Genomic DNA, 22,810 nt, shown 5'->3' with positions numbered 1-22,810 from the left:
GGTTGGACTCGATGATCTTGAGGTCTCTTCCAACCTAGAAATTCTGTGATTCTGTGAAGTAGACCTTTTCCTCCTTTCTCTCCAGCTGTCCTTCTAGGAAAACAGATATATCCAAGGGTAAAAGTGGGGGATTTCTTCCCATCCAAACAAAACCTAGTAACTGAACAGAAAAAGGCAATGGTGAACAGGAACTTAGATAATTGTTTTACAAGATTTTACAAGCTTGTTTATCATCAAAATTGTAATTATTTTGATTTTGTAAATGGTATTTTATAGTTATGTCTCTCTATTTTGTTATGTTATTAGATACACACAGATGCATTCTTTGGTCATTGGTTATCTTGTATTGCAAATCACGAATATTTCTCAATAGCACTGTTTGGTAGCAAAATATCATGGATCCTGACTGGAAGAAGTAGAGAGAAGGGAAAAAGATGTGATCAATGAAGCAACTAGCTGATCTTCAATCTTAATATATGGAAGGCTGTTAGGTCGTTGATGGAAATTGATTATAGATAATGATGTCCCTATAGTAGGAGGCATCTCTATGTTAGTAGTGTCTCCTTTCATTAGCGTTATCTCTATGTGACTTTGGAAATAAAAATGTAGGCTGCTATTGTGGTTTAATATATTTGATTCCTTAAAACTAAGTTAAGAAGATTTCCCTTTTGTTCCTGACATGCATGTTTCAGTTTTACTTATGGGTGATTGTTCTCTTGATTAAATTAATACAGCTCTGTCATGAGTACAACTGACATGCTAAGTTTATGTTATTGTTTGCCAGTTGACATCACATCTCACAAAGAATCCATTCCCTTGCTTTCTGCCGTGGTCTTCTATTGGCTTGACTTGGTAACTATGAGTCTTGCTTAGTAATTAGGATATACTGATTCAGAGTGGCTTACTGTTATTTTCTATAGTAATTAATATTGACATCAAAGTTGTAAAGCTTGAAAGTAAATAAGTGCACTCTACAAAGAATTACCTTTTCTGTAAAGTTTACTGTCTAATAAATATTAGAGGGATCTGTTCATGTACATGCATACATGTTGAGAACGTGAATATATGTTTTTATTACTTGCATTGGCTCCAGCTATTCTAGTAGCCTCAGATTTATTATTTGATGAAAACATGAAAACATTGGTACAGACTCCCTGTCAGTAGATGTTTGTTTCTGGAAGAATTAAAAATATGCATCTGGTGAAGCACTGCGTTGGAAAGGTAGTGAGCTCATATGTCTGTCCAAACCGTCCAAGAAGAAATAGGTTCATATTTAGTATTCAGTGCATGTGCAGCAAATCCTGTGCCCCTGAGACTTCCAGATGCCAGGCAGTCTTATTGGAGCTACTCTGCCAGCCTGTCAGGCATAATTTTGCCAAAGTCACAACTTTAGGATGTGAAAAGAGCGTTTATTTGGGGAAATGGAGATAAAGGGTATGCCAGCACAAAGTGAGCTGCGTAAGAGAATATGGTCTCCTATTGCTAAATAGATTTTTCCTGAAGCTACTTATTTCTTAAGCTTAACTAAGCCTCCTTTGGTGAGTGTAAAGTAATCAGTAACAAATACAAAAAACGAACAGAAAACAGGTATCATGAGCACACAAGACCTGAAACTGTTTCTTAAACATTGCAGCTGTTGCTCACAAATTTTCGTGGTTCTCCAATTATAAGCCGGGTTCTCTTCCAGGTTGCTATAAGGCTAGTTTCCAACTGGCTTGGCAGCTTTTCCTGTTGCCTTGCTGTTGGCAGCAAGACACTTGAATGTGCCTGATCTAATTTCAAATCGGAGGAAAGAATTTGTTGAACATGTGCAGATGAGCTCCCGCTTGTGCTGCAGCTCCACCACATCCCAGAACCATCGGATCTTCTGCACTTGTATGACAGAGCTGTGCATCCCCAGCAGTCATTTTCCGAGGTGATCCATTTTCTGAGCCAGCCAGATGGAAAACACAGCTTTTCGTAACCTTGCAGACAGCGGTTAATATCCATGTGCATTAAATCTGAGAGCTCGTTAGCTTTCAGTAGGCAGGTCTGTGAAGAGAGGTAGGCTTATTTATCACAGCTAACCAGGCTGCCTACTTCTAGGTGATGGGAATGCCCTCCGTGTTACAGGGCTGCTGAAATGAAGGCCAGATACAGGATTATTTAATGATATTAATAGCTTTTACTCTGCCCTGCATTACTAGTAGTGCTACTTTCCTCCTTCAAAGGGTTTCTCGTTCAGGTATAGGCAAGCTGGTATTGCTGATGCTTGTTCAAGGAGGGACTTGCAATGAAGCTGTCAGTTGGAAGATTGGGTTGGAGGCATGCGTGGCAAAGACAGATAGGCAAGGAAGATGTGTGAGGTCAGCCCATGAATATAAGTGTGGTTGTTGTGGATGTGAGTAGGCAAGAAAATGGAAAACCGCATGCCCTGTAAGAAGGGATTGAAAATTTAGACTGAATAATAAAATAGTAAATTGCTTTTGAATGCTTACTTCTGGGCACTGCCTAGAGCTGCTGTCTCTTCTAAGCTTTCTGCGGTGTACTTCCCTTTGTGTTCTGCTGAAGGAATTTTCTTATCCTGGAAATATTTGGCATAAGCTCAAAGCATCCTACAAAGAGAGGAGAAGGAAATGGGAAAGTGAAAATGCTGCAAGAATGGTCAGAAGTGTAATTTGGAGTAAACATCTTCCTAGGACAACATCTTGAAGACAGTAACACAAGAGAGATGCCCATAGGATGTCTTTCTTTGTTACTTCCAGCTTTCCCTGCTCTTGATAGAAATCAAGCAGGGAACACACAACAGGGGTGTGCAAATCTAAAATATTTGAGTATTAAGTAGATAGCAACTGGCAGTGGCGGGCTGGGTCCCCAGGATAAGATGTCTGGCTGTTTCACTTGACTTGTTCAGCACACCAGCCCATTTCCTTGGTGGCCCAGAGTGTGAGTTTCAGTGCCCTGCATTGCATGGCAGAGGCCACGGTGTGACAAACCGGGTCACGCTCCTGGTGTCCTCTGAGAGGCATGGATGTAAGTGTACGAGGACATCTAGTGTGTGCCTCTGTGCTGCCACATCTTCCAGTGTGAGGCTGGTGAGTGTAAACTTAAGTTAAGAAATTCTCAGGTTTCTCTCTTTTTCACTTTTTTGTTAAGCTCCATCCCACTAATTTTAATATGCAGCAGCTTTCTACAGGAAGTAGACAGTCCATCGTTACAGATGTATATGCTGTATTGATACGCTTTCTTTCCATTTATTTCATGAAAAGACCTTTATAAAAAGATACTTGACTGTTAATTAAGCTTGTGTTTTGGAAAATCTAAATATGAAGAAAGTCCTTCCCATGTATTAAATCCTTCTGGCAAAACATACCTAAGAAAATACTTCCAGTAAGTATACTTTTCTCAACAGTGATTCTAAGTCTCAAGTTCAGAAAGAGAACCGAAACAAGGCTACGTTTTCATGGAATGGAACCAGTGTCTTCTTTCTTAATGACATCTTCCACTAAACAGCCTCACTTGGAAAAAAAAAAGGGAAATCAAGAGATTTTTAAATTCTTAATGACTGCCCCATGGAGAATACTGCCAAAACCCAAACTGGTGTAATAAAATAATCCATAAGCATATAAATTGTCAGTGAATGTCTTCAAAAAAGGTCTTTGTTGGTAGAACGTGTACGTTTCTGTATTATACAGAAATGTAGAGTTGCTTTGCTTAAGGGTTTGCCAGCATTTCCATCATAAGGAATGTTTTCAGAAATTCATCTCAGAAGACATTCTGCTGTTTCTGAGTGACAGTGCACATACATATTTTTATCGTGAGTGTTATCTACCCTTTCTCTGTAGACCAGAGAAGATTTTTTTTTCTGTGGCAGTACCTCTAGTCAATGCCCTCAGGCACTCTGTGTTGTCATTCTTGCCACCTGTATGTGCGCAGCCTCAATTAGTCTCTTACCTGTTTTGTGGGATGGAGCTCTCTGCTGTTCAGGATCTTCTAACTGTGTAGGTTCTCTTTTATGCCTTTCCTTCTTGGCCACACGACCTTAAGAGTACACCTATTGTTTGTCATTAACAAGGGAGGTTATGCAGGGTTACGAAAATCACTTTTTTTTTTTTGACGCTTTATCAAATGTAGCAGTCCTATAAATCTGTGGATCCATACATCAGAGGTGAGGTTTCATCTTCAATTTAGACTCCCACAGACATCTACATCTACAGCCAAGGTAATCACATTCACTTCTTTTCTTGTCATTGAAGAAAAACAGATTTGGCTACAATTCATGTCAGCCTTAAAGCAGATACATAAAATAACACAGATGAATGGAGCCAATAACTCGAGAAGCAGTAGACACGTACTGTGTGTTTTAGATCCAAATTTTCGATGTTTTTAAAAGATACTTAAATGCCATATTTCTGGGTGGGAAAGCTGTTCTAAGAAGCAAAAAAAAATACATAATCAAGCAGTAAAATGGAAAGGGAATGTCAATTTTCCAAAATTTTTTTTTTTTTTAAATACACTTTGCCATTCAAGGTTCCCGTCACTATGGGGCTTTGCCGCAGGTTCCCGTGCGGAAATGTGGAAGAAGAAGGAAACCTTTTCCTTTGCCTGCTTGGTTTTGGCTATAGAGGCTAAAGACAGTAAAAACAAAATATCCTAGAAACCTGTAAGCTTACAGGGCTTCAGCCTTCTGCCATTTATAGAGAAAGGCTAGGTCAGTGATGTGGTTTCTCTCCCAGCCTGGTTTGTCCGTGACATTAATAAGAGCAGAACTCACATATGTCTGTTCTTGTATCCAGCTGCACTCCTGAACTCCTGAGGCATCTGCATGCTGTTATAATGACACTAGCTGAGATTGTATGATGCTTAGCAATATATTTGTTCCTTTTTCCATGAAAGATGGCTTTGATACTGTAGTTTATATAATTTATCAACTAGGTGACATTTTTCCTGAGTCATCTCTGCTGCACATCCTAAAACCCCATTGTCTCAATAGTGAAGCATCTGCTATTGTGGAAGAAATATTTAAAATATTTAAATAAAGTGTTTTCTCTGATCGTCAGAATTAAGGATTCAATGTCTGTGTTATGGTAAAATTATGGTTTAACAGTTTTTCTTGTAGAGAAACAAAAAAAATATGTCTTAAATTTACTACTTTTAACTTTACAAGATTTCACAAAACTTTTACCCAGTCAAGATTTTAATATTCATAGAACATGCACCAAAAAAATGATGTCCAGGCATCTTATCAAGTCATTCATTGTACCTTAAAAAAGTGTGATTGTACTAAGCAATTATAGTCTTACAGAAATGTAATACACCACTGGGCTTCCAGACAGTCTTCCTGTGTATATATTTTATTAGTTTAAATATTTTTATTAATAACAGTTTGAGTGCATTTGATTATTTTTTATAGTATTTAAAACCTGTTATTTAGCTGACTCTTAATGCAGTGTTAAGGAAAAAAATCTACATAGACTACAGTGGCTTTATCATTTCTAATTTCTATGATGATTTCTTTTGAAATGTTGCTACATATTCTAATGGAAAAAATGATACAGTTTTGGACAAATGGTATGAAGTTGTTGTTTTTTTCTTACCATTTTAATTTTAGAGTAATCGGTGTTTATTGTGAGACAACTAAAATAAAGAGAAAGACAGCTTTCTACATCTTGACTGGAAAAAAAAAAAGTCAAAATAGTAGAGCAAGAACTGGGAGTGGTTTAATCTGGTAACCGTGTCAATTCTGCATTTGTTCCTTAGTGCAGGTGTAGGTTCAGGGCTGGCTTTGATAGAGAGTTTCAAAATTGCTGCAAAATAAATGTAATTTCTACGTGCTAATCTAATACATTGGGCAGAGTGGGCTAAGTGGGTCTAATCTTGGATACATAATAGTAGGTGGATGCACCATATGGTACATGAGTGAGAGGACACTTGGAAACTTTTTCAATAAGTGGAAGTCTTACAACGGGCCAGAGACCTGTGTTTGAACACTTGAACACAGAAGCAAAAAGTTTTCTATCGTCCAGAGATCCTTTTAGTCTACATTGCTGCTGCTGTGGTACAGAAATATTTGGCATTTCTGATTGTATATAATCAGTCCAGCTGACTTGCCTTTCATTAGATCTTTGAGTCCTGAGGCCTTTTTATGATTATTTTGGTATTTTCTTGGATATATAAATAAATAGTTGAGGCTGTGTCAAAACTGTAACTTAGGGTAGTAGGAGCCTCCTAATGAAAAGACGACGACCATCTGAAGGAGTTATTGAAACCTCCTTTAAAAATAGCAGAGGATAAATAAGACATTTTGAATGTGATGAAGGTATGATTTATCGCACCTGGAAGTGCTCATCTAGAACAGGTCAAATGAACCACACCTTAAAAAGTTCTACATCCCACTACTGATGGTAAAAGGAACATAGGCTCATTGATCCAGATGTACAGATCCATACAATAAATAATCAAAACTAAGGTAAAAGAATTAGAGGTCTCTAGAGTCAGTATTTGAAAGACGGCTGTAAGAAGTTCTCTAACAAGTTATAAAAGGACTTACTGTAAGTTTTTTTTGTTTTGTTCCTGAAACAAGAAAATTGGAAGTTCTATTGTAGGAAAATAATCAACGTATTTTATTTTTACTGTATGAATGGGAAGTTTTAAAAATTACAAGTTATCACTCAGGTATATGTGTATCTATTAACATATGTGTCTTACTATTTTGGTTAACTTTAGTTAAAAGAATAAAAAAACAGAAAAAGAATCCATGGTTTCTATATGTAACTAAAAGACAGTGTGTACGTTTCAAGTGTGGGTGTGCATAGCCCAGACTGTTAGAGCCCAGCACTGCTCAACATTTGCTCCTATAAACACCTATAGGATGAACTTGTATGCGTATAGCACATCTCTGCTGTGAAGTACAGTTACTGGAAAGGTATTTATTTTCAGTCTTTGAGTCAACCTTTCAATAACTTATTTTCCTATTTGAACAAGTTATTTCCTATTTCCTACATAGACAAACAAGTGAAAGTTGAGTTTGATAGGAATCCTAGCTCTTGACAAGTTCATGCAAAACTGTTTAATTTATAGGGGAAAAAAACATGAATAGGAGAGCTGGCAAAGCTCAATGGTTACAAATAATGTGTGTGTGAACATTAAGAATGCAGATGAATTTCATAAAGGGTAGATAAGTGCTACGTTCACTGGAGAACAGCGAGGACGTAATAACTACACCTGTGGATTCCCTTCTGTTGGCTTCTTTTGGAATATAAGTAATAGTCAGGATTGTTCCTGACAATTTTAAAACTTTAAAACAGGGCCAGTAATTTGCAGTGGTCGATTTTTACTCCTTAACAATAGATACCTACATTTAAATGTAGTAATTTCAATGAAAATACACCATTTCTCAGAAATAGGCAGGAATTAGAATTAGTAAGAATGATCTGGTTTAACTATTCTGCTTATACAGCCCATTTCATTTCAGTGCTCTGCTCCTAGAATTAGGTGGCAAATTACAGGGAGCCAAATTACAACTTTTCAGTCAGACTGTGGTTTTGGGTATAGAAATTGTATTGATGACACAGAAAATAACTGCTAGGAAGAAATAGTATGGGCTCACATGCCTTTCGTTCCTGTAGTTAGAGTGAAGTCATCGTTACTGTAATGAGATGAATTCTCCTCACTTAAGATTCCACTTTCCATCTACTCAGCATTGGTGAGGCCACACCTGGAGATCTGTGTCCAGTACAAGAGAGACATGGACATATTGGAGAGAGTCCAGCAGAGGGCCGTGAGGATGATGGAGGGCCTGGAGCACCCCTCCTGTGAGGAGAGGCTGAGAGCTGGGACTGCTCAGCCTGGAGAAGAGGAGGTCCAGGGGATCCCATCACTGTCTGTAAATCCAGGACAGGAGGCCCTGGGTACAAGCTGGCCCCCAGGAGGCTCCCCCTGAGCACCAGGAGCCCTTCTGTGCTGTGCGGGTGACGGAGCCCTGGCACAGGCTGCCCAGAGGCTGTGGGGTCTCCTCCTTGGAGCCCTTCAGCAGCCGCCTGGACGTGGTGCTGGGCACCCTGCTCTGGGTGTCCCTGCTTGGGCACGGGTGGCACCGGCTGGCTCCAGAGGGCCCTGCCAGCCTCAGCCACTCTGTCATCCTGTGAAGATTAACTTTTAAAATACATTTTAAAATCAGGATTTGTAAACTAGGCAATTGTGTAAACTGGAGCTCTTTCCATCTCCCTGTATCTCTCCATATCTCTAAATGTGTGTTAGTACAGTAAAGGGTAGATCTTCAAGTGCTCGCTGATGATTTCACTTTGTTCTCCTGAAGCAACGTTTGTGGAGTTGGAGGTAAGAAAACCCTGAAAGCTCCTTGCCAGGAATAGGTTTTGATCAGAAGCTCCCATTTAAAATGTTACCTTCCCTTCAAAGAATCAAGAAAAATAGTTTGCACTTTTACAGCAGGCCTATTTATTACTTAGAAAATATGAATGAATTAAAGCTTTGGAATAGTTTCATGAGGTCCCTTAGCATTCCTTTTCTGAAAAGAAAGGATGTCCAACGTGCTTCTTGTTTCTGCAAAATGTTAGGGACTAAGTTCAAACTGGAAGTGCCTGTTTCAAAAGAAAACCGTGATATTCAATGCATGTCCTTCTTTAAAATGGAAGTGAGACTTGATCTTGTTTCCAGATGACATACTGTATGTATTAGGAGAAAAGAAGTGGGAAAAAAAATCATATTGCTCATTGTATGTAGTAAATCCTTTTGAGGAGACTGTATTTTACTTTTCTAAAGCATCCATTAGCTTTTTGTAGCTTAGTTTTATGGGGTTGTATCTGCGTATTATTTCTGCAAGGTTTTCTAGACAAATTTTCAGGCTGTGCTTAGACCTAGTACTTATATTTCACAAACCTTCTGGTGTAGTTTCAGAGGAAGTAGCTGAGCAATATCAAAGCAGGATCTGAGGTAATGGAAATAGAAAAGTGCTGTTTGTGGGCTGTATTAAGAGCGGAACTGCACTGGTTAGTGTTCTCTTGGTCAAAAGCCAACATTTGGTCCTGCACACAATATCCTAATCGTATCTCGCACACAGCAACAAAATATTTTTTCATGTAGCATGTAGTAACAATATTGTAAAAAAAACAAAAAGGAACACTGATAATTCAAAGTGCGTGGGCACAATTCATGATTTAAGGTACCTACACAAATGCTAATGCTTTATTAAAACACACAAATCACTCCCCAGTCCTGTGGACAGCAGCTTTTAGGCTTTTTGTTTAAGACTGTGTTTTAAACCTTTCTCCTTATCATCTGCCTGCCATACATGTCAAATTCGGATTCTCTAATATGCAAAGACATATATCCCTTGTTAGAATCCTAATGTTTATTCTCAGTTTCAAGGTACCTATACTTACAAGTATCACCCTGATATTTAACCAGTAGACATTTCTCTGGGAATTTCAAGTGAAGTTGATCTGCTTTTTATAATATATCTTATATATTTGTTTTTCTTACACATCTTAAACATCATCTACAGTACAGCTAAATATACCATACCATTGCTCAAGTATTTTATGGAAGCGATCAGAAAGAATACTATTTTGTAATGGAAAAGCAAAGTCTGTTCCTTAAGACAAGAAACAAAACCTGTTTCTGTAGTTTATGATGAAAACCTGTCCTGTAATCAAATTTTTTCCTTTCTGAAAATCGTTATGAATACAATGCAATTTGCCTTTTCATTTAATTTACTGTAGCTAACTGTATGCAAACAGTTAAAAATTTATATATAAAGCATCAACCAGTGATGGTTTACGCTGTACATAACTATATGCACACCTATACCCAAGCAAACATACCTACTTCCTCACTGTATTTTATATGCCACGTACTTGGTTGTTGGCATCTTAACTTTTTCTTGGAATTGTTTTCCAAGTCCCTCTAGCGAAGGGTGTGAATCAGATAGGATAACCAGCAGTCTTTACAATTTTACTGTATCTTTTTCTGTCCTTTCTTTCACCTTTCCTTTACTGCACTATCTTGTCTGTCTGATTCTCGCAGGAGACATGGATTACAACTGGTTGGACCATACGTCTTGGCATAGCAGTGAGGCATCCCCAATGTCTTTGGTGAGACATGTGGAGCCTTACCATTTAGTTTCTTTTACCATTTCACATTTCCTTTGTTTTATTTACACCTTTGCATGTTTTCTTTTTTTGTTTCCTTTTTTTTTTTTTTTTTTTTTTATCCCACATCTATAGGGGACAGTCAAAGGGGAAAAAGAAAAACTAGTGAGCAGGCAGTTTTGTCGGATTCTAACACCTTATCCGAGAGACAAAAGAAAATGGTGTGCTTTGGTGGCCACTCTTTGGAAGAGGACTTGGAATGGTCTGAGCCTCAGATAAAAGACTCTGGGGTAGATACGTGTAGTAGCACAACTCTAAACGAGGAACATAGCCATAGCGAGAAGGTACTGAGATTACGGAGCCTGCATTTTAACCTGCTCATTTGGTCTTTGTTTGCTCTCTGTCACTCATTAAAATAGTGCACAAAGTAAAAGACAGGGTGTTTCTAGAGACAACGTAGCATTTCCTAAGGTGCAGAAAAGAAAAACAAATGAAAACTCTCTGCATGCTTGCAGCTTTTATGGTTTGGCAGACTAAGAAAAAACAAAAACAAAAACAAAAAACAAGACATTGTTCTTGGTTGCATAATAGCCTATCATGGTATTACCTTCAAGTGTGAAGTAATTAACAAGGATTCTACTGATTGGCTTATTTGATTTACTATGTTCAAACTCCTGGGGCTGAAATTAAATTAATAGTTTAAGTCCCAGGTGAAAAAGGGAGAAAATTGGGTCTCTCTGCACGGAAAAGTTGTTTTTCTTTTTTCCCTTTCACTGTCATGGTTGTTCTTTTGTTTTGTTGCCATGCCATTTTTTGTGCAGTACTGTGCAGCATTAAAGGCTTCGCCATCTGCTTTGGTGATTTTTATTTGTGTGTTTTGTTTGGTAGAGATTATGATCAGTCATTTTCGAGTTATTACGTGTAATGGGAGCAAATTTGTCTGTGCCTGCTAGTTTTGCATGAAATAGAGCATGGAAGTAGTATTTGTCAGTGAAAAAGTGCTATGATTACACAAAATAAAAATATTATTTTAAATTTTAGTAATTATGTTATGCCAACATACAACGTGTGCCCATGTGTAGTAATGGAATAGTAATACGTTCATATGCTCTGTATGTGCAGTAATTAATCCAAGAAACTTTTAAATGCAGAGCAATGAATGTCATTTTTAACATATTCTATAATTCTAATATATTACTAATGAGAGAAAGAAAAACAGAAAAATTTTGTCAGTCTTAGAGAAAACTGACGTGCTTGGAATAGGGGAAAAAGAAGAAATCTGTGTCTTGCATCAAGTTTTTGAGTTAAACTTGCCTTTTCAGTGTTACTCTTGATATTGGCCTCGACAGTTGTTTTTGTCAGTACTTGTGTGGTCGTCCCTGTGCGTAGGTAACTATACGTAGTTATCTGTATCTGTCTGTTCATCAAGATGCAAAGATCATTACAGATATTTATAATTTGGAGTTAGTAAAGTAGATAATGTTACTAAATATTAGGAATATACTGTGAGGGACTACATGTCCAAATAAATCTTTACAAGCACAGTTTTCAGTCATTCTGATACATTAAATATTAGTGTAATCATAACACTTTCACTGCATTTTTAAAATATATCAGGAAATGAAAAGCATTACTGACATATTTTTCTTTAACATCCTATTCACTGTATTTTCCATTAACACCATATGATAGCATCCAGTAACTTGGCAACCATCCAAAGATGGAGACCGTCTCATCGGTCGGATTTTGTTAAATAAACGACTGAAAGATGGAAGTGTGCCGAGAGACTCGGGAGCAATGCTTGGATTGAAGGTTGGTAATGAATAATTTTGGAATTACTTAAAACTCTCAATTAAACTAGCTACCTTCGTAATGTAAGAACTCATAATACATAATTCTCATAATACATAGTCTACCTGTATCTATAATGTCTTCATCTCAAAAATAATGTATAAAGACATTGTATGTTATTAAGAGGAATTTCACAGGGTCCCTGACATTCTGAAAAAGTTGTATTTTACAGAAAGACTGGACATGTTTTCGCAAGTTTGCTGAGAATGGCTGCTCTGCAAGATACTAATTGCATCCTTGCTAGGCAAGCCGAACCCTGTCCACTTTCTTGAGTATTGAGCATTGCAGCATAACTTCTGTCCTGCAAAAGGTGGAAGAAATGTGAAAAATAAATCTTTTCTGAAGATCTGGGGGACATCTGGAGGTTAATGACACTTCTTTAATCCAGAGCAAAGTCTACCACTGTAAAGAGCTGTTTCTAGAATTTTTCCCCTCTGATAGATTTGCTACATCTTAAATGCACAAGACTGGAAATTATTAGTACTTGTACATTGTTTATTATCACAAAGTGAATTTGATTAATTGTTAGATACATTCAATGTTTTGTGTGAATGTTGTAGGCTCTGTTACATTAATAAATCTATTTACAGCTTGAAAATATTGAAGTAAGCAGTCTAATGAACCATAGTGTACTTTTTTTGGGGTGCCAATTTATACTACAGAAATATACAGTACAGTAAAAAATAGTACAGTGAAAGCTTGAAGTACTTCACTTTCTGTATTTGCATTGTCTTTAAATTACTCAGGTAGCTGGAATAGCTATATAAACATAACCTACCATAGCCAGTGTTCTGTGGTGTTTGTTTCAAGTGTATCTGCCTTATCTGGGCTACCTGAATACCAGAAAAGTCATTGAATTCTGTTCTCTATTGCCTGTATGGTTAAGTCATTTAAATAATTTTTCATGCTATGAAAATAATTCCTCTTTGAAACAGGTAGTAGGAGGAAAGATGACTGAATCAGGTCGACTCTGCGCATTTATCACCAAAGTTAAAAAAGGAAGCTTAGCTGATACAGTGGGGCATCTTAGACCAGGTATGTATCCATTATAGACCTGTAATGCTGAGTTTCTTTTCTAAAGGTGATAAGAAGAAAGTGAGCTTAATTAGAAGTCAAATTATGTTGAATAGTTGTGATGAGCTGCTGCAGAATTCAACTTGATGTTCATGTACTAGATTATTACTGACATTACTGCTTTTTTGAAATACATAAAATCTCATGTTGTTCAAAGTTATGTTTTCACATTTTTATTGATGTTTTCATACTCAAAATAATACTCCCCTGACATCCTGCCCAGTCACCTTATGGAGTATATTTTATTTAGACCCAAGCCAAGATATCACAAATGTGCCAAGAAAACCATCTTGGCCAAGAAATTTTTAGGATCTGGTTCTATCCCAACATGTGAACCATGGATTGCTGCACTGGAGTATGTGCAAGAAATATTAAATGTTAACATAAGAACTGTCTGAACACTAAATACTAAACTTTTAGAGGTAAATGAATCTTCAAAATAGCAAGCTGATGAGATCTGCTGTTTTAAAGATCTGCATTCTCTAAAGAGCATCTTGGGTTTTATTTTAAACCACAACTAACATTGTAAGTAAGAGCTGTATCTAATTCAATAGCGATCCTGTGGATGATGTTATTGCTTTGTTGAACCTTATGGAACCTTAGGTATTCAGAGCAGAGCTGCAGAAAAAGTTGAATACTTAGGATTTTCCTGTATGAAGGACTCACAAACTTTTTGCCAACACAGGTTTCACAATTCAGTAAATGACAATAAATGGCTTAAATTGTTCACAATTAAGTTCACAGCAGACTTACTAAGCAGACTGTTATTACCGAAATTATAGGTGATGAAGTATTAGAATGGAATGGAAGGCTACTACAAGGAGCCACCTTTGAGGAGGTATATAACATCATTTTAGAGTCCAAACCTGAGCCACAGGTGGAGCTTGTTGTTTCAAGACCAATTGGGTAAGTCCATTTTTGTATTAAATGTGATAAAAATATTGTTAAATTTCACTTCTAGTGCAGATCATGTCAGATTCATAAATATTGTAAACAGTAAAACTGTATGTAAGACTATGTAAACCAAAAATGTAGTTAGAGTGGTAGGTCATGCTGGTAAGTAAAAAGAGGTGGAGTGAAATCATGTATTCTCTAGAGAGTTCTGGGCATTATCTGGTGATATGCTTGAAAACAGGTTACCTTTTGTGGTTATTTAGTTGGTGGTCCAGGCTATAAAGGATCTGTGATTTATTGCCACATCTTATTAATCTTTATTGTTATCTATTAATCTTTATTGCCACAACTCTTTATTAGTAACTTGACTCCTGATTCTTTTTTTCCATTTCCATTTTTATATAGTATGTATAGTAAAGTATACATATTTGGTCTATGAATTGATGGTTAGCTCTGTTTATTTTGCCCAAAATATGGTATGCTAATGACATAACCAATATGTCTTGGAAAGTAATGACTTGATGTTTTCATCGTCTTCATCTCTGAAATATACTAATATTTGGTTTCTAATACAGAACATACCTGAATAAATAGCTAAGTTGAATGCTCGTTTAAACAGACTATGTGACCCTTTTTCTTCAGTTTGCTTGACTTTGAGAACTACCTCTCAATGTCTAAACTTAGGTGTTTTTGTGTATGTGTGTGTATTTTGTTTTTTTTTTCTTCTAACCAATAGGGCATTTCTAGCTACTCTGTTATATGAATGTTTCCACTTCTATGAAGACTTGCCTTTCTTTACCTGTTTGTTTTATTCAAGTTCCTACAAACTACAGTCACATCCTTCTTTTACTTCTCCATTGAAAGTTCTATGGCTGATCATTTCAGGGCTGTGAAGAGGGGGTACTTACCTCTGAAGTTGAAGATGCTTACAGTTGTTAAGAATTTTCTCTTTTCTCCCACAGAATTTATTACAATGTATTTATATATTAACATATTTATGCCTTGTGTAAGATGCTCACAATTTTCTTATATGAAAGCATGAGTACCATAGCAAATGAGAACTAAGAAGTACTAAAAAATATATAAATTTAGAGCCAGATAATGTGAGGATGGAATTTCAGTGAGGGTAATTTGTTATGGGTTCAGCTATGAGGTATATTATCTGGTGTATTTAACTCAAAGAAGATGCAGTATGATTAGGAACATAATTTGCTTTGATACTTTCTAACGAACTTGATAAAAACAAAGATTGCTTTATTTTGTCAGTAAGATGAGACGTTATCTATGTATATACTGAACTGCAAACCCTTTAGGGCAAAGGCTGTATCTTTTTGTCTTATCCATAAAAATCTTTGCATAACTTAGGAGTTCTAGGTGTAATAGTAATACTGAGGGACTGACTAACTTGCAAGAAAAAATCTGTCTTAGAAGAGAAGGTTTCACATCTGTTTCATGTAAGTGTAAGATCTTTCATTGTATTTCAACTATGATGTTTATATCAAAGTTTCAAGGAACTGCTCTCATCTTGAAAGTACTTTTTTTTATTTCTTTCTCCATTCCTTTGACTGTATGAAACTTCCTCAATTCTTTCTTATGCTTTTCTACTTACTGCCTGTTACCTTCCTTATCATCATGTCTTTTATTGATTATGTTACCATGTGCTCCACTTGCTGTCACTAGAGCTATAAATCATCTATAATTCCTTAAAGAACGTGGTGTAGGCTCTCAAGACGCCTTCTTCAGCATTAACTGTTTGCCACACAGGGTGAAGAACTGAGCCAGGTAGTGACTAAAACAGTTACTGCGTGCTGGATTCCCACTTTCTTTTTGCAGTGGACATAAAAGGGGGTCTTCACCTTCAGAGCTCCAGTTACTAATGGGAAATGGGTTTATAACTGAAGCCTCAGTGCGAAATACACTGTGGATATCTCAAAATATTATTTCTTTTAGTCATATGCAGGTTGGTGAGAACTTAAGATTCTGATGAGATATATGTTGCTCTTTGGGGATTTTGATATTAGCAATATCAAAATAATATTTAATATTAAATAATAATTTAATTTAATATCAAAATAATAGTTGCTACTCCACCTGGATCCCTACAAGTCCATGGGTCCGGATGGGATTCATCCCCGGGTGCTGAAAGAGCTGGCAGACGTCATTGCGGAACCTCTCTCAATTATTTTTCAACGATCCTGGGAATCTGGAGAGGTCCCGGTAGACTGGAAGCTGGCAAATGTTGTGCCAATTTTCAAGAAGGGTCAGAAAGAAGACCCTAGCAATTACAGGCCTGTCAGTCTCACGTCAGTGCCTGGTAAAATCATGGAGAAGATGGTTCTCGAACTTATTGAGGCGCACCTGGGGGACAAAGCAGTCATTGGTCCCAGCCAGCATGGGTTTGTGAAGGGTAGGTCCTGCCTAACTAACCTGATTTCCTTTTATGATAAGATCACCCGTATGGTGGACCAAGGGAAACCAGCTGATGTGATTTTTTTGGACTTCAGCAAAGTTTTTGACACGGTTTCCCATAGGATCCTACTGGACAAAATGTGCACCATACAGCTAGATAAAAACATCATACGATGGGTGAGCAATTGGCTAACGGGCAGGGCCCAAAGGGTTATGGTGAATGGGGCTGCGTCAGGCTGGCGGGCGGTCACTAGTGGGGTCCCTCAAGGCTCCATTTTAGGGCCGGTACTTTTCAATATTTTTATAAATGATCTGGATGTAGGAATAGAAGGCATTTTGAGCAAGTTTGCTGATGACACCAAACTTGGAGGAGTTGTGGACTCGAATGAGGGTGGAAAGGCCTTGCAGAGGGATCTGGATAGGTTGGAGAGCTGGGCGATCGCCAACCGCATGAAGTTCAATAAGAGCAAGTGCCGGGTCCTGCACCTGGGACGGAGAAACCCTGGCTGCACGTACAGACTGGGCGATGAGACGCTGGAGAGCAGCCTAGAAGAGAGGGATCTGGGGGTCGTGGTAGACAGCAAGTTGAATATGAGCCAGCAGTGTGCCCTGGCAGCCAGGAGGGCCAACGGTATCCTGGGGTGCATCAAGCACGGCATCGCTAGTAGGTCGAGGGAGGTGATTGTCCCGCTCTAGTCTGCGCTAGTGCGGCCTCACCTCGAGTACTGTGTGCAGTTCTGGGCACCACAGTATAAAAAGGACATGAAACTGTTGGAGAGTGTCCAGAGGAGGGCTACGAAGATGGTGAAAGGCCTGGAGGGGAAGACGTACGAGGAACGGCTGAGGGCACTGGGCCTGTTCAGCCTGGAGAAGAGGAGGCTGAGGGGAGACCTCATCGCAGTCTACAACTTCCTCGTAAGGGGGTGTCGAGAGGCAGGAGACCTTTTCTCCATTAACACCAGTGACAGGACCCGCGGGAACGGGGTTAAGCTGAGGCAGGGGAAGTTTAGGCTTGACATCAGGAGGGTGTTCTTCACAGAGAGAGTGGTTGCACACTGGAACAGGCTCCCCAGGGAAGTGGTCACTGCACCGAGCCTGACTGAATTTAAGAAGAGATTGGACTGTGCGCTTAGTCACATGGTCTGAACTTTTGGGTAGACCTGTGCGGTGTCAAGAGTTGGACTTGATGATCCTTAAGGGTCCCTTCCAACTCAGGATATTCTATGATTCTATGATTCTAAGTATTTTTCATAAGACTTGAGCTGATGAACTGGAAATGCCATGTTACCTTCTTAGTTTAGGAAATTTCTGGTCATAATCAAATGCTCTGTAGAAATGAACATCTTTTGCTTGCCCAAAGAAGCGTAATGCTGTAGGTCTGTGTTCTGTCCCAGGGAATAAGTTTTCAACGTGCTTAAAATCATTAAAAGTACAGATTTACCAGATGTCTGAAGTGATAATTATTTTGATTAGAATAATTTCTGCCCACTTGAAGGATTTCACTTTTGCCTTGAAGTATATCCTATTACTTACAGAGTCTCTTGATAGTCTTACAGCATCACACTAACGCATGCCAGAAATCTCCAGACTGGCAATTAACTTAGCTGAGAAAGAGAACCCTTTGTCACATCCTGATCTTCTGAAAACAAGAACAACTCTCAGTAAACATGATTACTGGTTCTTCATTTTATTATGGGCTGACTTCTACGGAAACTGAACATGACAAACTAAGCTGATAACGGAAAACAAAATGGAAAAATCTTTTTAAAAAATATGATCATACCATTTTGGCATGCAATTTACCCCCTTAGTTATCTTAAAATAAACATTGATGGCCATGTTGGTATTCTGTGTAAGCTGGCTATCTCTTATATACAAGAAATTTTCTCTTTTCTGCTTTCTAATAATCAGAAATACCTATTTTAAATTGTATTTTATTTTCATAGTTAATACTGTTCTGAATTTGGAAGGTATGTTGCCTTGTGTTTTATTAATTATTCTACAGTAATCTGCTTGCAATGGAAGATATCCTAAAATGAGGAGAGATGCTGAAAACTATTTTCACCTCCCTTCCATTTATCCCAGTGAGAATTCCCTGCAGAAATACTACTCATACTACTTTGAAATACTTGAGTCTCTATGTTTTAGGTACATTAAAAAAATTTAAATCACAGGTTAAATTCTGCAGCATATTTCTGAGTGAAGTGATAGCCAGGTATTGCATACCTTGATAGTCTACAAATATCAGTAATTTTGTATTCTACAAATATAAAATATGCAAACTTAAATATTTGCTTCTTCACTAGCCCTTAAAAGTTTCTGACACGTTTTGCTTAGTAACAAGAGACAGTGATTTTTCCTTAGTGGGCAGTTACTCCAGTTGTATGCCTTTTGATTTGCTTGATTCACTGGGTGCTGCAGCATCGCTTCACTTGGAAAGGTACTTGAATGTGCTTAGTACAGCTGTTTTTCTAGTGAGTTTTGAAAAATGTTTGGAATGCATATACCAAAAACTTACTAGATAAGTCTTTATACAGATAGCAGATTTATTTATTTTTTTCATTGCATAAGACGGTATATATGACTGCAAGGATTTTTAACTTTTCTCTCATTTTCATATGCCTTTGTGGTGTTGACCTTGGCTGGCTGCCACTTACCTGCCAAGCTCTCTCCCACTCCCCCTGTGCGACAGGAGAGGGGAGAAAATGAGATGGAAAAGCTCAGGAGTTGAGATGAGGACAGGGAGATGGCTGAGCAATTACTGTGGCCAAAACAGACTTGATTTGGGGAAGATTAATTTAATTTATTGATAATTAAAAATAGAGTAGGATGGTGCAAAACACAATACAAAGCTAAAACCACTTTTGACGTTGAGTTTTCCAGGCTCAACCTCACTCATTTGTTCCTGACACTCCTACCTCCCCTCAGCCTACTGTGGTGTGGGGGACAGGGAATGGGGGCTGTGGTTGATACCTAACGCTTCATCTCCACAGCTCCTTTGTGGTCACTCTCTGCTCCTGCTCCACCGGGGGCTCCTCCACCCATGGGGGGGCTGCAGCGTGGAGATCTGCTCCATGTGGGACCCATGGGCTGCAGGGGGACAGCCTGCTCCACCAGGGGCCTCTCCACAGGCCGCAGGGGAACTGCTGCTGCCTGCCTGGAGCACCTCCTGCCCTCCTGCTGCACTGACCTTGGGGTTGTCTGCAGGGCTGGTTTTCTCAGTTTCTCACTTATCTCTCTCCCAGCTGCTGTGCAGCATTTTTAAGCTTTCATTAAATATGTTATCACTGAGGCAACACTGTCTTGGCTGATGGCCTCAGCTGTGCCCTGTGGTGGGTCCATTTTGGAGCCAGCTGGAGCCAGTTGTGCCCAGCATGGGGCAGCCTCAGCCTCTCCTCACAGAGGCCACCCCTGCAGCCCCCCTGCTGCCTGTACCTTGCCACAGAAACCTATTGCAACCTTCAAAAAAAACCAAATCTGCTGTAACACACATCGTGATTTTAAATGCTGTTCTTGCTGTGACTCAGAGTTGAAACTCTTAATCTTGTTTTATGTTGCACAAATACCTCTAAAATGTTTTTATTAGCATATCGGTAGTTTGTAATCATACGTATAGTAATGTTTGCCCCTCATAGGAAGAATATGTTCCTGTGGGGATGGGAGAGCGTAATGATGTACTTGTGACCGAGTGTTTTACAATTACATAGTTGTACATACAGTTTAACAGAGGTGATATGACATTTGGTGTATATGCAAGTATGTTATTTTGCAAAATGAAATTGCACATTTTATTTAGTCACTGAAAAGTGCCCAAATTTGAGGGTTCAAGGACAGTAAAAGACATATTGAGATAGCCATCATTGGTAGTCCAGTATGTTTTAGCAAGTGTCTACTAACTTTAATTCATGTGTAATATCATAATGAAGTCTGCTACTCCCAGTTTTAGTCTACTGGTAACTCTGAGATTGTTTTTTCTCTGTTTTCTGTTTACTCAATTATTTTATTTGTGACTGAGCAGCTTCTTTCCTGTATTCACTCAACTGCTTGTTTCTGTAAGCTTAATTTGCCACAGAAATAATTTATACCAAACAAAGGATAAGTCTTCCCTGTGGCTGAAGACAGTCCGTAGTTCATAGGATTTTCTTAATGAGGCATTAAGTGGTGACTTGCAAAGTGTTATAGTTTAACTGAAATCTGAATATGCTTGTTAGATAAAGAATCAGCCTGTCTTACTTTTCCTTATTTCAGGGATATTCCCAGAATACCTGACAGCACACATGCACAGCTGGAGTCCAGTAAGTTTCAATTGTGGGGTAGGAAAATCTTCTCTCTCTTTTATGTAAGCACAAATAGATTCAAAAATGTCATCTGCAGTCAGTATAGCTCTTGTCTCTTTGTCTTTATTTGTGTCAGTATGTTATCTTCCTGTATGATGTACTTACCTTTGTTTAATAATAGAATATCAAAGTCAGGCTATGTTTACGCTTGACGTTTGGTTATAAGTTTAGGCTATTTTTTATTGAGAAGAAAAGCATAACACAAATTAATATACAAGAGCATTAATCATAATTTTCAATTATTTTATTTTATTTTTTGCATTTCAATTGAAACCTTAGGAACTAAAATATAGGGATGAAATGTTCACTATTTAGAATGTGAAACATAACTACTTTAAAACCAGAATACTCATTGTGGTTCATTAGACCACTTAGCACCCTTTAAATTGGCTAAACCAGTATTTTGTGTGGGAAAAATAACTTATTTTTTGGTGCAGATCTGGTAGGATGGAATTAAGCCTGGAGTTATTTTTATCATTGTTTTGGAACTCTTTTAAAACAGAAGCTGTAAATTAATACAGTGGTATAAACTTGCATATAATAACGTGATAAACTATAACTTTTCACTGGTCAGCCAATTCTTTAAAATATATTTTAAATTTTGTGACTTTTTGTAACTCAAAATTTGTCCTTTGAGAGCTTGCAGACCTTGTGGATTTGAAACAAAATGCACAAAATATGTTATGTGCATCTTGATATTTTTTTGTAAAAATCTAATTAAGTCTGATTGCACAAGATAATAAGTGCTCTTTGGAAGACTGAATTCCTTTTACCACAGTAAAGTAAATAGGAATTTGGGGCCTTCAACTTACTGACATGATTACTTTGGCAAGCATCTGAATGAGCTATTATTTGTTCTATGCGCTTGAGATGACATTTTGCAGCTATAAACTTGGAAAGCTTTTGATTGCATCTGAGCATCAGAAGATTGAGTGTCGTTACTCAGTCATTTTATAGATAAAAATACGATATTTATCACAGTGAACTTTATTGTGTGTGTGGTTATATTTGTATCCCTTTTATTGAAAGAACGCTATGAAAAATGCATAAGTGCCACTATTTATAAAATATTTTTATTTATAATTGCAGGTTCTAGTTCATTTGAATCTCAGAAAATGGACCGACCTTCTATTTCTGTGACTTCTCCTATGAGTCCTGGCATGTTAAGGGATGTTCCACAGTTCTTGTCTGGACAACTTTCAGTATGTAATCATTTCATTAATATTAATGTTGTGCTTTTTGCAGCATGTACAACTCTCAGTACAGAGTCCAAGCAACCTGTAACAAATTTCTTGTTAAACCAGCTAAATATTTTATTAATGGTATATATCTCAGTATAGGCAGGACCGTAGTTTCATAACAATATTCCATTTTATTAGCTTTTGGAAATTTAAAATATGTTGAATTAGACATAGATACATATATTTATGTAGTAAGCTAAATTGATATTGTCAAATTTTCAGAAAGACCAAACGTTGGCCTCCAGTTGTGTTTGTGCTGTTGAATGTATATACTTCGTCAACTGTAACGCTTATGGTGGATTTTATCAACCATGTGCTTGGACATTAATACTTCTTATGTTCTACGCACTAGCTTTCACTTATACCTTTCCCCAGATATCCCGTTGTTTACTAATGTTGTATTCTTTGTACCATTGTTAATTCACTTTTGTTCTTCACTCTCATTGAGAACAAGGTTCATTATTTGAATGTCCTCTTTAAAAGAGGTTTTTTTTTTGTTTTTTTTTTTTTTTTTGTACTGAACTGAAGGACTTAGGTTTTGTATGCATTTCTGTGGCATTTACGACTCCAAAGTGTGATTTTTTTCAAAACTGTTCAGCTGTGGCCTGGTACGTGTTGAAAATGAGAGGAAACAGAATGGAAGCTGTGCAGAACCGATGCAAAACATGTTTGAAAATGTCACATTTATATTTCTTCTAAGTTGTTTATGTTAAGATAATGAGTGGGCTATAAAAGTATGCATAAAATCAAAGCAGACTGTTTCTGGTCTCCTACAAATGGCTTATGGTATTGATAGAGGAGAGGAAGAAACATTTTTCTGTCTATTCAGCAGCCATGTTGGCTCCATTTTGCAGTGCATGAGGCGTTACTTGTTTTGCTCGTCAGACCAGCCATCTACAAGACATAATTTGAAATT

At 37.8% G+C, this 22,810-nt stretch overlaps 1 protein-coding gene across 25 annotated transcripts in view; it reads left to right on the top strand.

Moving 5' to 3' along the window:
* RIMS2 (regulating synaptic membrane exocytosis 2) overlaps positions 1-22,810 on the top strand; it is a 450,137-nt gene that overhangs the window by 225,449 nt on the left and 201,878 nt on the right. For 15 of the 25 annotated variants that reach the window (XM_072034409.1, XM_072034398.1, XM_072034397.1 and 12 more), the window contains 6 exons: positions 10,024-10,091; positions 11,781-11,900; positions 12,875-12,974; positions 13,796-13,919; positions 20,565-20,611; positions 21,743-21,855. In XM_072034409.1, coding sequence (XP_071890510.1) covers positions 10,024-10,091; positions 11,781-11,900; positions 12,875-12,974; positions 13,796-13,919; positions 20,565-20,611; positions 21,743-21,855 — 572 coding nt within the window. Of the gene's footprint in view, positions 1-10,023; positions 10,092-10,223; positions 10,433-11,780; positions 11,901-12,874; positions 12,975-13,795; positions 13,920-20,564; positions 20,612-21,742; positions 21,856-22,810 lie in introns of all 25 variants that reach the window. The other 10 variants (XM_072034389.1, XM_072034391.1, XM_072034396.1 and 7 more) reach the window with 1 other exon arrangement.

This window comes from Anas platyrhynchos, chromosome 2 (genome assembly GCF_047663525.1).
Source record: "Anas platyrhynchos isolate ZD024472 breed Pekin duck chromosome 2, IASCAAS_PekinDuck_T2T, whole genome shotgun sequence".
Classification (NCBI taxonomy): Eukaryota; Metazoa; Chordata; class Aves; order Anseriformes; family Anatidae; genus Anas; species Anas platyrhynchos.
This window is presented reverse-complemented; position numbering and strand designations above follow the sequence as displayed.